At 49.8% G+C, this 12,067-nt stretch overlaps 1 protein-coding gene across 4 annotated transcripts in view; it reads right to left on the bottom strand.

Moving 5' to 3' along the window:
* Positions 1-12,067, bottom strand: part of LOC119224583 (A-kinase anchor protein 13) — a 72,960-nt gene that overhangs the window by 38,632 nt on the left and 22,261 nt on the right. For all 4 annotated transcript variants that reach the window (XM_062562058.1, XM_062562057.1, XM_037481767.2 and 1 more), the window contains 4 exons: positions 11,124-11,307; positions 9,788-9,971; positions 7,651-9,502; positions 6,511-6,596 (listed from right to left, as the gene is read on the bottom strand). In XM_062562058.1, the coding sequence (XP_062418042.1) occupies positions 6,511-6,596; positions 7,651-9,502; positions 9,788-9,971; positions 11,124-11,307 (2,306 nt within the window). The remainder of the gene's footprint in view (positions 1-6,510; positions 6,597-7,650; positions 9,503-9,787; positions 9,972-11,123; positions 11,308-12,067) is intronic.

Genomic DNA, 12,067 nt, shown 5'->3' with positions numbered 1-12,067 from the left:
CTTTGGGTCCTGGTTCCGGTGGGGGAGTCAGACTAAGAAATGGATCTATATTCAGTGTTTATAGCAAAGACTGGGAGACAGCGAGCCTCGCTCTGTTTCTGCTAGTCCGCATGTCCACGTTTCTAGAACACAAAACAGTGCAGCTCGGATGGCTTGAACTAGATCTTTGGCATGTTGCATCTTTAATGGTGCAGTATACTGGTTTCAGGGCCTCAATATAGCAGCAGGCAACTGTCATGTGTAAAGATACTGGACTGATCTTCCTGGGCAGGGCTTTTCCCTGCTTTATGCACTTTGTTAATTGATCTTCTTGTTTTTTACAAAGCCGTGCCGGCCCTCATGGTTTTGAAGACGCGTAGCGACCACCTTCCATTACAGAACGGGAGCTCATACACTGCGGTCATTGGGTGCAATGGGAAACGGACGCATAACATAACAAGGCTAAAAAACAAATTAAGAATCTTGACAGAGAAGGATGAGAGAGTCCAACCAGCAAGCAAGGTCATCCCTCCCAGAAAGCTCAGGGACAGGGAGGGGGACGGAGCTCAATTTCTAAACAACTAACCCTCAACTGTCCCAGAGCACATTGAGAAGCCTGCTGGGACCAAGAGGAACACTGAGCTCTGTTGTCCAGGCCTGGGAGTGGCATGAGAGAGTGTGTGTGTGTGTGTGTGTGTGTCACCCACTGTGAGCATTACGCTTTGGCATTCCTACCAACACAGACAGGCACTTACATACCAGCTGGCATTGTCGACTTGCACCTCCATCAGCCAACAGGGGTGCATGCATGGACACTTATTGCAAACGCTTTTGTTTCATTCCTTAAATTTAACAGACCACGTGCGCACACACACACACACACACTCACAGCTGTGTTCAAATATCAAACAGAGCCCGCTGGGAGTGAACAAACCCGCTGACGAGGAAAGATTAGTTGGTCACAGAGGGCGCGCACACACACACACACACACATGAACGTGCGCAGAGGTTCCGCTCAGATGTGAAATGATTGCCAGTGATTGTAACAAATTACAAAGGGCTACATGGCTTGACCTCCTAGCAGAGCGGTGGCAGCACAACTTTAAAACAATTAGAAGGGTCTGGATTAAAAAACAGGGGTTAAAGCCAAAGTAAAAGGAAACGGCAGCTTTGAGTGTTTTACTAGACAGTGAAGCGCAGTGAGCCAGGCCTCAGTGGGTTTGGCACTGATCACAGAAAGAACTGAACGATTAGGAAACAATGCAGTGTGAAGCACATGCATCTCAGAGAGCGTGCTTATGGCCTCAGGGAAAATGGCATAGTTAATATACATGCATTTCCTTTATTCTGGAGACCTGAAAAAGAAAAAGGATTGTCCAAATTCAATCATGGGATCTTTTTTTCTGTGCCTCCGTGCTCTCTTCAATGCACACGCCGGAGAGGCTCTTCTCTGTGCCACCTTGGAACTTCAAAAGGAGAAGATGAGCTAATTCTCACCATCTGTCTGATGATAAACGCAGCTGTGACACGGGATTAGTGTCGAGGGTTTATTTAATATTCTAGGACCAATTGAAATCCTACCGTCTAACCTCCCTTCACAGAGAGGTCAGAGGTCAGGTCGGGGACAGTACCTCGAACAAGTGGAGCCGAGGGTTTTTCAAAGCATCCCCAATATTACAAGCCGACGGGTCACGAGTCGGGAACGTAGCCCTTTGACGACAGCGCATCATAACGTCATGTGGAATGCTGCGTGTACCACGCTGCTCAGTATAAACGGCCCATTGACAGCGAGTGCACCGACGATGTGTTCGGTGACTCCGGGCCAGCGGAGATGCTAAGATGGGAAACGCTGGCCCGTATGAGGTCATTTGGCCAGATGCCTGTTTCCATCTGAGGCCAGAGGAAAGGGTTAGCCTGCCGCCGGCTGCTTTCCCACCATCGTATCGCCCGCTCCCTTTCACACGCACACACACACATGCACACACACGCACACACACGCACACACACGCACACGCACACACACGCGCACACACACACACACGCCGGTGAAGAGAAGCTGACATCAGGTACAAGTTTAGAAAGTGACAACGGACTAAACACGGGTGTTGCACACACCAGAGCAATCCCATCACAGACATTTTCCCTTGTGGTTCAGGGTCATAATGTAGTTCATGCATTGGACTTCAGGCAGTGGCTGTTGGTTTAACACTCATCAAGCAACAGGAAATAGCTTTGCTTTGAGTTGTCAGCTTCCTGTGAATTGGACTAAAAAGGGAAGGAGCCCGATAAGGACAAACTCACTTTGGATTGAATGTGGATGTGGGTTAAAGTCAAGCAGCTTCAGTGGGAGAGGTACCGGTAAACACCAACGGGCCTGAACCTTAACCAATCGTTTCAGTTTAGACCAGTTACACAGGGCTGGTCTCCATTAAGGTTTCATAACAACTCTTATTTGACTAAATTCATTGCAGTTTAGTTTCCTCACAGTCCAGATATCAAATGGCCATTTCCACCTGTATCTATCGACTAATAAGGGAGAGGACGGGGATGGGATGAACAGGAGAGCGGACCAACACCGCCAGATAACAACATCAGACAAAAAGGGATGAAATCAGATATGTAACCTCTACCCCACTGTTTGGATTACAGGAGCAGGGCCAAATGCTTCACATGTGGAGACCATACCAACCACACAGTTGTGTCACACACACCTAATACTCACAATACGCCCAGTACACACTCTGGTTCCTGGTGGAAAAAAACAGCTAATTTTACTGGTATAAACGTCAGTTAGAGGTTCCAACTACAAAAGGTCCTTATGATGTCCAGATAAAAAGCTTGTTTTATGTTCCTATTCTCACTCGTTATACCCTGGAACCACAAACTAAAGGCCCCAAAGTGCCACAGCTCTCACTCATCTCTACATTAGACCTGTTACTTTCAGATTCAGATTCACCAAAGGAGAAAAAAACGTTAAAACAAAAGTAATGCTGCTCTTTCACTCTTCAGTTCAAGTCATTTGAACAAAGTCAATTAAATAACAATAACAATAGTTCTACTGTTCAGTCAGTAGTTCTACTACTAACAGTTAAAAGTTGTCAGGCAGGACAGTGTTGGCTTGGACACCCAAAGTCCCTAAATCCAGCCCATAAAACTCAGATGCAGGACAAGAGTCCACTAAGTGGTACTCTGCTGACTCGCAAAATAATCTCTTCATTTTCCAAACATCATACGTGTAATTCATGCCACAACTCAAACATGAGTCGCTAACCACCCAACATAAATGTTTTTTTCTCAAATCACTTCCTGTGGGGAAACAGCAAAGGGGAGGGACTGTGCTTCTGCCTTAAGGTCACTTTGTATGATGAAAACCACAAACTCGTTTACCAACAGCCAATGGGAGCGGCCGCTGTCTGACCTCATGTGGGGCGCCTGGTGGGGAAAACGTCCTGAAGGGTTCTATGCGCCTTTAAGTAACACCTCAGGGTGCCCTAGAGATCCTGTTTACAAAGATTTCAAAGTAGATCCAGCTCTACTGGATTGACAGCTGACCTTTGTAGTACAGGAGCAGCACCTTAGGGGCTATAGACGTCCCCGCTGTGGACTTTCTGTTCTGCATTTGGGGGTTTACAGTTGTTCCAGCACCGGACTGACCCACAACCCCAAGCGGAAGGAGAGACCTTAAACAGTCCGAGGCTCATCACGCTTCACGCGGTCATTTGTCAGACAGAGCGACACATCTGCATTCAGAAGAACCGCACTCCGCCCGAGATAATCAGCACTGTGTGTCTGCAGGGCCGTGTAATCATCAGACCAACATACCGTCAGAACATCTCTGGTCGGACGAGTACAGGTTCGGAAAAAACTAAAAAAAACAAATGTTGGGGCCCTCCCCCCCAGGCAGCATTTAAGAATAAGTGAGATCAGGCCTTCAAAATGCAAACCGTGGATCTAATTATCACTGACCCTTTTTTATGAGCTACTTTTATGATTTCAGTCCTGCTTTTATTGGTTCACCATTAGCAGTAATTATCTTTTTCCAGCACTCAACAAATGGTCCGTTATTACTCACGCAGTCAGAGAGCAACTTTTTCCAGAGTGTGGACGGGTGGCCTACCTTGATCAGAACCACGTCCACGGCTCGCTCCCCTTTGGTCCGGAGGCTGTACCTCCGCTTGTGGCGCTCGTACATTTCCCTTAATATGGATCCAGAGCAGACTGAGGAGAAAGGACTAAACATCCAGCAGGAGCTGTGTGTCGAGGAGAGACGAAGCCGTCTGCTGTGGAGCTTCACATCTGGCCACAGCCCTCCACCTCCAGCTCAACTCCACTCCCCCCTTCTCCTCTTCCCTCCCTCTTCTCTCTCTCTCTCTCTCTCCCCCCACAGCCAAAGCAGTACATTGTTAAGAGTGCGACAGACAACAATGGGGCATTATTACTTATCACTTAATGCGATGGAGACATTGGATTTCACGCTGCTGAGATTCAAACCCTCCCTCCCCCCACCGTGTTGGGGGTGGATTAGAAGGAGGCCAGCCCCCCGTGAGGCGCCCCTCTGGGTGTGATTTGCACCTCTCTCAGATGATAGATATGCTTCCCGCATGTACCCACCACGGGCCGAGCCCGAATGGGCCAGTGACTCAACAGCGCCGATTGCACTAAGGCTGATGTATTCAAACACGGACACAGCAAGTTGGGGAATTAAGGTTGCTTTTAACCTTTGTTTTAGTGCGTACATTCATCAAAATGTGATTATTATGATTCATGATTCAAGACTGGACTGGCATATAATATATAGTCTAAAAGGAATAATAAGCCTGGAGGATATGGACTGAGACGTTAACAGCGTGCCGTGTTCCCCACAGCAGCACAGAAGGAGTGAATCCTGTGACTCTGTCTCGCCCTCCAGGAGCACCGGGTCACTTGAGGACTAAACGGACCACAGCACGGACAATATCAACGTTGGTTATAAACAGCACACAACACGTTAAGTCTTCCCCTGGGGAGCAACATTTCTGTATATAAAATAATTATACTGCTAATAGTAAGCTCTAGAAAACTCCTGACCAGGACTGTCCTGAAAGGTTTCGCCATTAATCCGACATGTTTGCATCTTATCCATTTTCGCTGGGAGGTGCAAAGGAACTGAAGGTAGGAAGTACAGGGAAGCAAGCACACAAATCTTTAAAACATTAGCATGTGACTCACAACAGATTTGTCAGAATTAGGGAGGTGCCTTTGTATTGTGATCTGTTGCTTTTGTCTGCTACAGTAGGTGCTGCTATGACATCACTGAGCTGATGCAGGCCATGCTGTGAGAGCACCGGGAACAGGGATTAGGTGCTTATGCGGGATCACTAACAACAGGTGGTGTTTCTAAAGCACACATGCTGCATTAAATCACCTGAGATACAACCAGCTCACATGTGATCAAAAAGCTCAACACGCCTCTTTGCGGGTTTAAAATCAAGTCGTCATTTACATTCTGTTATTCAGTCTGCCTTTTGCTCTGCTGTTGCCTGTAGTGGAACCCTTTCTCTCTCTATTTACTCTGCGTCTCAAGTGAGTGAGCCGGCCACTTATTAACTGCAGTTTGTTCAACACCCGCCAGACTCCAAAGTGCCTGCTCATCACAGAAGCAAGACTTTTCAACAGGAATCAAATGGCAGGTCGTTAACTTGTCTCTCTGGCCAAAGCCATTGAGGCTACATCGCCCTCTGCTGGCGACCCCCGCGTCCTGCACAGCGGGTGTCGCAGTAAAAACATCTGGCACTCAAAACGAGCTCGCCAACCCAAACCGCGACCCAGGAATAAGCGGAGCCCATCCAGTCTATGGCTGCCGAGGAATCCGTCAGTCAGCAACATTTCAGAGTAAAGCCTCGTGGAGAGAACGCAGCGTTCGGGTCCTCAGCGGATGGAGGGACACAAAGTGAGCTGCGGAACATGGCTGAATGAGGTCCGGTTGGACCGCCTTTATATCCACTCTGACATGTGATGTATTTCTGGACGAGTGACAGGACGAACCAAACAAAACACAAAACAACGTGTTCACCCTCTATCAAATGGTACTTCTGGAGAGGTTTTCGCGGTTCTGGCTATTCTTGCCAAATATTTAGTGGTTGTAATGTTAATTCTAACTAAGCAGGAAAACAATGACCTGAGCGTACTGTTGAGAATGATGCATTGATACTCCTTTCTGTCGTCATACAATTCTGAAGCTGAAAGGTGCAGGTTGGACTTAAACCGTCTGTTAAATCACAAAGGCATGGCTTTTACAGACTGGAGAGTTATCCATTACATCTATATAGACAAACACACACACACTTATGTAGAGACATACATACACGCACGCACAAGTAATGTGTTACGTAAAAAGTGTTGCCACTTCAATGTTGTGAATAAACTGGCAACAAAGCTCCGTTCCAAAGGTTGCTTAGGGTGTTTCAAAAAGTTATGCAAATAATGACTCGTCCTGATCAAACCAACCCAGAGGCAGAGCAAAGATATCAGAGCACAACAATGGAGACTTACCATGGAGACGTCCGTTTCCTCTGGGGGGGCATTTTCGTCCTCCGGGACGCCTATTACTGTTCCTCCAGACATGATGGCTTCCAACTCTGGTAAAACGCACACAACGACCAAATGCAGGGATCAATAAACGAGCAGAGAGTGAAAGGAAGTGAGACATCCTCACTGAGGAGTCTTTCTATGTTCTATGCATTATTTAAAAAATATATTTATTTTGCAAAATAGCCTTTTCACCTTTTTCCTGTATATTATCAGGTGTGTGGAAGGGAATATGTGCTTGTTTTTTTAAATTAATCATTCTTTGATTATAAAAGCATAAGCCAAAAACCCTATTGATGGAACTGTTTATCTTTGAAGGCTTGTGGAAGTGAACACAACTCTTTTCACAACACCTTTCTTGTGGTTTTGAGTATTGAATATTCCCTTGTTTTTGTCATAACTACGATGCCGCCGTTGTTCTGTAAACCTATAACCCCCCCATCGTAATGACACCCCCAGTTCCTGTGTGCACCACCAACCTTGCCCCTGACCTCTCTCTATTGGACTTTACTCCAGGACCAATTATGCCTGCTGAGAGAGAATCGCCGACAGAGTGGTGCTGGAAGCTCACTTCCTGCTTTTTGAAAAGAGAAGCCGGCCTCCTGAGTGCGTCTGAGCCTCGGCTCACGTGCCTCAGCAATGTGACTGAGTTTACTGACATACGGTGTGTCTGTGTGCACGAGACAGCTAACGGGGAACATATGAATATGAAAAGGGAAATGTCGTGGCCCGAGGTATCAAAGATATAAACCAGCTTCCTGTCACGTGACATCTCGTCATTCGCCCCGACCGTTTTCTGCTTTTGCAACAACATTTTTTCTTTAATTAAAAAACTGAAACCCGTGAGTATTACCCAGCTTAATCCCCATTAGAAATACAATTAGTGCTCAAACTGTAGAAAAGCCTCAGCAAAGCATGTGTTCACGGCAGCAATGTATCGCAACAGGATGTCGGACAAAAAGCTGCATTCAGCCATCGCCATTAATCATCGGATCAGGACTGGGTTTGATTAAGTATATTTGTTTAAGAATACGACTTTGACAAACATATTGTGATGAATGCGAGAGGGTGCGACTAGAACAAACCGGAACTGCGTTAGCTCACCTTGAACAGCACCGGCCCGGCCTTGCAATGCTCCGTCCACGGCGTCGGGAGTCTCCCGGCCGTCCTTCTCCTCGCCCTCAGAGCGAGGACTCAGCGCTTCGCCTTCCGAGGCGGTCCGATCGTCACAGCGTGACCTCTCGTCCGCTTTCATCTCAGAATCGCGCTGCCCGGGTCGCTGGTCGACACTCTCTTCAGCCGAGCCCACTGCTGATTGATCACAGGTTTCTGTTGACTGACGGCCTTCTTCAACTTCACTTCCTGCCCCGTCTGGTGAACCGGGTTCCGGTAAAATCCCGGCGGGGACCTCTGGTGCCGAGCCCTCTGTCTCCGTGTCCCAGCTCTCAGGAGACAGATGCCCTTCGGGAGGTTCTGGGTATAGTTCCTCCCCGGTGCCCTCTGGATTCAAAGCCTCCGTGGTGTCCTGGCTAGGCGGGGGCTGGGATACGGGCTCTGACTCCGTCACTGTGGGTGCAGTGGCGGCGGGGTGGCTTTCGCCGCTCTCCCTACGCGGTGAATCAATGGGTTCCTCGGCAGGTAACCCCGTCGAGGACAGATCTGCTGTCGCGGTTCGAGGCATGTTCTGATCTTTCGTACTACAGTCGTCCAGAGTTGGGTGAAACAAATCCGCCGTGGAACTTCCGCCTGAGCGGAAACTGCCATTGTTGTCGCTGGAGAGGCTGTGGGTCATCGCTGGATCGGGATCAGCGGAGCAGTGCGCCAGTCCCGGTGCCGGATCCCCCGTGGAGGAGCCGGCAGTCGGGCTGTCGGCCGCGGCGTCGGGTTCCTCCATGGGCAAAGCAGCGCTTTGGATGCAGTGTGTGGATCCGGGTTCAGGTTCAGGATCAGGTTGGGCAGCGTCTCCAGCGTCTAGCTCCTTGACGCTCGCTGGTCCCGGGCTGCTCTCTGCAGCGTAATCCCCGCCAGCTGTTTCCTGGTTTTGTTCCAGGCTGTTTATGTCTGGCGGAGGTTCCCTCTCGTGGGGGCGGTCTACCAGGAGACGTGGAACAGCAGAATCGGGCTCCGTGGTTACATCACGGCAGTCAATCGGAGGCGAGTCAGGGAGGCCCCGCGGGTCTGTGACAGGCTCTGTTAACCCCTCCCTCTCGGCCTCCCCCTCTTGGAAAGAGAACCCCTCACACTGTGCTTGACTAAGTCCCCCACGAGTTCCTCCTTCCTGGGGGCACTCCTTCATTTCACAATCTGAGGTGTCTGATGACGGCGACTGGCCCATGGTCGACGCCTTTGTGTCCCCACAGAGCTTTATTGGATCGGTTGAGTCAGAGCTAGTCGTCTCCTCCCTCCTTGTAGCTGTGCTGTCCTCCTCTGCTTCCTGCTCTGCTGCGTCCTCTCCTTCAGCGGCCTCCTGTCCTTCCCGGATCACCGCCTCTCTATCGCTTTCCTCTGCGCGCTTATCAGCGCCTGACGGCGGCGGGATCCCGACGGCGGGGCGGGCCCCTTCCTCCCCGCTCTGCGCTCCCTCAGCCTCGTCACACGGACTCACAGCGGGCTGCTCCCTTCTCTCCGGCTCCGTCTGGAAGCAATCTCTCCCAGTGTTTGTGCCGGGGAACTCACAGTCCGCTGGGGGGCCGAGGCCATGCTCCCGGAGCCGCACTTCTGACCCCGGAGCGCTCACAGACAAACTCCAGTCCCTCGTCGCCCCCGCAGTCCCACCATGTCCACAGTCCACGGAGCAGTTCTCCACCCAGCTCCCCCCTCTCGTTGTATCCAAGCAGTCTGAGGCCGTGGCAGGCAGCTGTGGCCGCTCCAGACGCGTTATCTCCGTTTCTGCCCCATCACAGCATTCAGCCGCTGTGTGCAGAGACTCAAACTTCAGCTCCAGTGCAGAAACCCCCTGCAGAAAATACAGGAGGAAGAGAAGGTCGATCAACGTGAGCTTCTTTTCCCCAAGAGAGAAAACCAACAGAGCTGCTCTGTGGTTTCTTATCAATGGCCAACTCTGTGATTGCACAAGGTGTTCCATCGGTTATACAAACTAAGCTTCAAGGTTAGTAAAAAAAAAAAAAAGGAGGGCAGTGAAAAGACAAACAATCCAGCAATGTTTAGTGGTTGAGCAGAGCTCCGGGACAGAGCCAACGCCAGTGAAGCCAGTTAAAAGGGGCTACGTGGCGTGACTCACCTTGGCATGGAGGTGGCAGATCAGGTGCAGCAGCTGCTCCACGCTCTCCCGCAGGGTCGGGGGGTCGTGGCCCGGCCGGTTGCTCAGCGTCAGGGTGTGCGTGTTCAGCGCCGGGAGGTGGCAGACGAGCCGGGCGTCCGTGGACACCAGCTGGGCGGGCTCGGCCCCTTTGTCCGTCTCGGCCCTGCACCAAACAAACACTCAGATGACCCAGAGCGGTATCGACCTTTGGGACAGCCCCCCGCTCGGTGTCACTCTAGCGAGCAATGGACCTACGAGCTGAAGACGCTGCGTGCTTTGAGTCCAGTCAAAGGAAAACTGTTACTTTCCTTCCTGGTAGTGAAATACGCCCTGCACTGCCCAACGTGAGGACCACCCCTACTCCACGAGCTTTCCGAGAACAAAAAAACAAAACACTCCCCTTGCTGCATTAGCTCCGAGGGTTCGATGGTTAGAGTATGTGCAGTGTGTGTGTGTGTGTGTGTGTTTTTCTCCATAAAGGCCATGTTGTAAAAGGGAGACACCTCCCAGTCGGGCAGATCTGTTTGCGTAATCCTAGGTGGGTTGCATGAGCTGAGGTCACCAGCCGGGCTGTCAGTGACTTCACTTCTCAGGAGGAAAGTATTTACTGAAACATTGAAAGAGGGAGCTGGGCGCCGTGAAGCACCTTAAAGGCACGGCCGCGCCCGCTTGGTGGTGGTCGCCTTTCAGCTTGTGACGTCTTCATTTTGACTTAAGTGAAAACTATTTTGCAGCAGATAAGTGCTTTAAGGAGGTGGGGGGGGGGGGGGATCCATTTCCACTTTAAGCTGCGTCTCAGTCCATTTACTAAGAAGTTGTATGTTCTTCTCTCTCCCTCAGCCCGCGGTTTAATGTGTCACTAGAAAGGGATGAGATCTGACCTCGCAAGTCACTCCGAAAAACGCGATACACCGCGGCTTGAAGTAACATTACAAGGAGCAGCTACCATCAGCGCTCAGTAGGTTCACTGAGATCCTTTTTCTTTAAGCCGTGCTTCCGTGTGGAGAAACAGATCTGTCGATTAATGAACAACTCATCCGTCAGTTTGTCCTCAGCTTGGTGGCTGCAGCTGAGAGGGCTGGGCAAGGCTGGGTTGCAACAAACATGGTTCCTCTTAGAGGGTCTGGAGGAACATCTGCCGTGTGATTTATATTGACATAGACATGAGTTTGGGAGGCACAGATTAAGGATCACAACATTGTCTTTTATTCATTCTGCGCCTTGTTGCTCTTATTGCTTTAGAATGCTGAAACTGGAAAGCTCTTTTTTAAACGTTGCTTCCACCTGTCATAAAGAAACAAACAACAGTCCTTACTGGGCGAGGAGCTCGTGCAGGCGCTCGTGTCCTCGCAGGGTTGCGATGGTGGAGGGGGTGTGGCCTTGTCTGTTGGCCAATCGCAGTGCTTCCCCTGCTCCGGCCTGCTGCAGTAAGAAGCGCGTCACCCGAAGGAGACCTCGACGCGCTGAAAAGTGCAGCAGAGTCTCCTGAGGATTCAGGTCTGGGGAGGAGAAGGAGGTCAGAGATGAGCACATGAATAGAAACGTTCAGAGGCACAGTAAATCAAAACACGCAAACAAAAGAGGAGGAAACCGCAGAGTCCACCAGCAACCTTTACTCATTTACAGACTGATGAAACCACAGCTCGTCCTTTCTGTCGAAAACAGTTGATCGACGCCCATATTTGGGTTTTAAAGCCAACGCGCTGATTGATCTCTGATCTTTTGTGCTTCAGTAATAAAGCACGTGTATTACAGCCGGGGTTGGAGAAGGTCAATAAAAAGGACCACAGCCTTCCAGATGAGGTGAGCAACACTAACTGCGTCCCACTCCTGTTTTTAATCCAAGTCGATTACTGGACCCAATCATCAATTGAACTCCCACAATCAAACACCCTGTATGTCACCTCCCCAATGAATAATGGATGCACACACACACACACACACACCTTTCTACAAATACAACAGGAAATCAGGTTCCCTTGGGCATTAAAGCCAGGGGAAGTGGTTTTTAGTTATTCCAGAGAACTATCTCAAATTGAATCTGTGTAATTAAAACTCTGTGTTACTGGGAGATATTGAGTCCGGAGCCCGAATCTACTGTCAAATTAAAAGGGCATCCTGAGATAAGAGAGTAAGCTTGTTTAAAGAGTCCTGTTCAATAGCATGCAACACACAAATAAAAAACGTAGCATGTTCGAGGGATGCCAACTGACAGCGTCACTGGGGATGCTAAGCACAAATGTTTGTATCATATTTCCA

The sequence above is a fragment of the Pungitius pungitius genome, chromosome 4 (assembly GCF_949316345.1).
Source record: "Pungitius pungitius chromosome 4, fPunPun2.1, whole genome shotgun sequence".
In the NCBI taxonomy this organism is placed as follows: domain Eukaryota; kingdom Metazoa; phylum Chordata; class Actinopteri; order Perciformes; family Gasterosteidae; genus Pungitius; species Pungitius pungitius.
The sequence above is the reverse complement of the archived record's forward strand: the minus strand, read 5'-3'. Positions and strand labels throughout refer to the sequence as shown.